Here is a 4,168-nt window from a genome sequence, read left to right as displayed (position 1 = left end):
AAAACCAATCAAGATTTGTAGATGGAGGATTCAAGGCAGAACCCTATCGCAAAACTGAGGGAGGGCTATGGTATTTGGAAAATATTCTCCGTTTTCAAAAAGTTAGTAAAATTTGAGATATTTCCAAGGGATAAACAAAAGTTTAGAGATGAAATTGGGGGAAGTGAGGTCAACCAGAGAAGAAGCAAAAGTGATAAGAAAGCAAAAGAAATATTTTAGGAAATTCAGATTCTCCATTTTAATGAGGAATAACATATTCAGTAGAATTTGGGATGGCTCCTGGGGATGTATTAAAGTTTTTGAGATAATTTGGTGGAGACATGTAATTCCAGATAGAAGACCTAAATACTTAAGGACATGGGTGACAAAAAAAGTAAAGTGAGGGCCAGCAGGCAGTTTGGTGGCTAAGGGCACAGGACTTCCACATGGCCAACTGAGAGTCCCAGACCTGGAGGCTTGCTTTCTCACTTTCTCCTCTCTCTCTCTCTCTCTCTCTCTCTCTCCCTCTCTCTCTCTCCAAATTAAAAAATAATAAATAAAGTAAAATAAAATAATTCTTTTTTTTTGAAAAAAGAGTATTTCCAGAGAATAGTGAGTCTAATTTCACTGGTGTATAAAGTTAACAAAAGAGGAATACAACCTGGAAAATAAGTTCTCGGCTCCCCAAAAAGGGCACAAATTGCCCACACCAGACCTATCCGTACATAAATCCATCTGAGCCAGAGAGGGACAGGCCCTGGAGCCTAGAGAACTTCAGGATAGACACACATCCACATCAAGTTTTACTTTACCCATGAGGTCTCTGATTAACTAGGTGTCCTGTGTGGTGAAACACTGTGTGACACATCAGGAAATCCGTTGTATTGTTACCACTGAAATACTACAAGAATTTTAGTCATTGCTTACTTCTAACTATGGCTGAAAACTTTATAGAGAAATTCTACTTTATTTGAAAACATGAGACAGTAAGACTTACTTAGTTGCTTATTTAATAACTACCACAGTAAACAGAATTTAAAAGAAAAATAAAGTTTCTAATTTTTAAAAAAGAGATTTCATTTTACTTTTACAAGTTTTATGGGCACATTTCCCCAGTTTACAACATTTTTATCGTATTTCTGACTTTCGTTTTTTTAAGATTATGTTGTCATTTCTTCCATGAGAGAAAGAAGGGCAAGCACTTCAGACAGAGTCCTCATGCCTTCATTTACCCTCAGCTCAGCCAGCTCAGATTGTCTGTACATGTGCGTGCTCAGAGGACTCCTGGGATGTCAACCCGGGACCCTTCACAGGTGGGTCCAGTGACGATACCATAGCACCACCACCTGACCTTGGACTTTTACTTCTTTTTTCGGCAGCATTTTCTACTTGAACAGAAGCCTATGTGTTCCTCCTTTGGAAGGCAGCTGATCATAGCACACCGGCCACCTCTTATTTTGCAATACATTTTTTGTATTGTTTTTATGATTACTCCATTACCTGCAATGAAAAAATGGAACATATGGGAAAGTTTTAGGAAAGCTTTTGGTGCAAGTACAAGGCTTTAGAAATCCTCAAATAACTCATCTGTTGCCTTTCTTTTACTCTGTTTCTTTTTCTATAAAATCAAAAGAAAAGTAAAGGTAGAACTGAACAATCAATACACAATGTTTTTATGAGCTATAGCCAAATTCAAACCCACAATTGCCTGAAGGAAGTGTTATGACCACCAAACTCTCTGTAAAGATCATGTGGAGGGGCTGGGAGCCCCAGTGGTTCTCTGACTTCTCAAGTGACCAAAAGACTTAACCTCCAACCACTAAGCTTAGGAAAATGGAGGTCTGTGCTTCTGTCCTTAGACTAAATCAATCTTTCAGCATCACATTTACCACTATACCACCATCTACTGCTGAAAATAAAAAAAAAAAAAAAATTGAGAGGGGTTTTTGCTATAGGGAACGTGCGCTCGCCAGAAAGACAGAGAGAGACAGAGAGACAGAAAGCGAGAAATCAGCCCCCCAGGGGGGATGGCCACGCCACAATCCCTTCTCCTCCATTCTCTTCTCACGATCTTGGGCATGCACGCACACGCGCCCAGAGTGAGTTTAAGCCACCGGGTCCAGGACTCAAACCATGGTCTACATGGGAGTCCAGCAACGTAGCCATTATGCCAACTGCTCGTCCCCAAATTAAATTTTTTTAATCACATCCTTTAAGTCTTATTAACAGGTAAAAGCAGCCTACCCATAAAGAGGTAGATAAAGAGAGAGAGCTTTTGTGAGCTATTTAGCATCTCAAGAGTAGATCAAAAATGATCAGGAAACCTGCTTTATAGTTCTAGATGATTCTTGTCTTAAAAAAAAAAAAAGGTGATGCCTAGTTCTCGTATAACAAATCTACTTTGTCTAGAGATTCTCAAAGAACATAAAGGGACTGTGAATTATATCCTCAGTACTTTCAACCCTCTTGTTTTCCAGTTCATCTTACCTGGAGCAGGCATCAAGAACAAGAAGAGCAGCCCAAACAGAAGATAATGGATCCTCATAGCTGACCGGCTTCACCACAAGCTGAGACTGGTTAGAAATGTCTGCTCATTCACTTTATAAAGGTCCAGGCCCTAAGAAGAAGTAAGCAATGGTTGCAATTCTTATAATATTACAGTGGTGACGGTATGACATATTTCCTTATGTGTCATACAATGTTTCACCACACAGAACACCTTTACTCACTTAGGAGTTAATTACAGATTTACCGTGGAAGACAAAAGCTGATATGGATGTGTGGTTATCTTGATGTCCTGTAGGGTCCAGGGTCTTGATTGGCTCAGACCCCATTGTACATGTAGATAGTGACTGGTGTGAGCAAGCTGTGCCTTCTTTGGGGAGTGGTCCCAATGAAGTATGGGGCTGACCTGGCTGTCAGTGACATTTTGAAGCTTTCTGCCTCTTCCTTAGATACTGGAAGAATCTGATATGCTCCTGGGCGCTATATCAGTTCAGTCCTGAATACACTGAGTCTGAAAATAAGACTGGCTTTTTATTAGTGAGAAAGGAGGGAAAAAATAATTATATTCAAGGGTCTCTAACTCCATGGCCCTTGGCCTATGATGAGGTGCTATTATTTAAATGAAATATGTCTTATATTTCATCAGTACCTAAAAACTGTCAATTGTATGAGCCAAGTTCTCTAATTTTGCTTCACCAGAGAAAGAGAAAGTTGAGATGCTATATTTAACAAACTGGCATCTCTTCCTTGACAATAATACTCCATGCACAAAAGAGAAGCTTCAGAAGATATATTTAAGACTTCATGGGGTCAGACAAGTGTTCAGTGTTAACACAATATTCTGTGAGGCTGTCGGTATGAGATAGTTCCAGCTTCCCATCCAGAGACCTCCCTGAACATGCCAGATGTGTATACATGCCCATGATCAGGGCTCACCAAAGCTAGGAGTAGATTAACATGTCAAGACATTATTAAGAATGCCTGTCTCTTTGTCTCTGATACTTTCTCTCTCTGTGTGTCTCTTCCTCTTCTACTTATGGGGAAAAAATAAACTCATTTTTTCAAGAATTCAGATTACTCTAGGCTCATGAGCATTCAAGGAAGTCCAGAATCAAAGTGATTTGCACCACATATAGATTGAGTGTTTATAGGTCAACTCTTTTTTAAAAAACCATAAGAATTATTTATTTTACATTTATCTTCTTCCTTTTATAAGAGTGAGGGACAGATAGAAAGACAAATATCCTCAACAGATCTTTATGATACTATCTATCCCCACCCAATCTCCCAGCCAGCCAGGATCATGGAAACACACTCCAGAGAGTAGATTGACTGGAGAACTGAATTCACAGTCTTCCATGTAGATCCAGTCTTTCACATTAGCACTGTGCCACTGAGCCAGCAAAGACTTAAATGTTAAGAAACTCAATCAATAGATTACATTTGGGATAAAAGATTTAATTGAGGGTTGAAGTCTTCATGACATTGCCTGGCTATTGGATTGTATAAATGCAATTTGAACAGATTCACAAAGTTCCAAGATGTGTTACTTGTACAAGCCACCAAGTTTCCAGTATGTGTTGTTCGTCAGAGTGTTACTTGGCATGCTGCTGCACTTATCAGCTTCTGTACATAAACTCTGAACACCTACTACAGGTAGAAACTGCATGTTCAGTTTAGGTAG

The 4,168-nt window shown here is 39.4% G+C and overlaps 1 protein-coding gene across 3 annotated transcripts in view; it reads right to left on the bottom strand.

The window, feature by feature from the left end:
* Positions 1–1,093: 1,093 nt before the first annotated feature.
* LOC102491530 (beta-defensin 103-like) overlaps positions 1,094–4,168 on the bottom strand; it is a 48,595-nt gene continuing 45,520 nt past the window's right edge. For all 3 annotated transcript variants that reach the window (XM_006161248.2, XM_006161247.1, XM_006161246.2), the window contains exons 3-4: positions 2,467–2,596; positions 1,094–1,479 (exon numbers count right to left, since the gene is read on the bottom strand). In XM_006161248.2, the coding sequence (XP_006161310.1) occupies positions 1,340–1,479; positions 2,467–2,524 (198 nt within the window). In that variant the 5' untranslated portion in view covers positions 2,525–2,596 and the 3' untranslated portion in view covers positions 1,094–1,339. The remainder of the gene's footprint in view (positions 1,480–2,466; positions 2,597–4,168) is intronic.

This window comes from Tupaia chinensis, unplaced genomic scaffold (genome assembly GCF_000334495.1).
Source record: "Tupaia chinensis unplaced genomic scaffold, TupChi_1.0 Scaffold138390_1, whole genome shotgun sequence".
NCBI lineage: Eukaryota > Metazoa > Chordata > Mammalia > Scandentia > Tupaiidae > Tupaia > Tupaia belangeri.
This window is presented reverse-complemented; position numbering and strand designations above follow the sequence as displayed.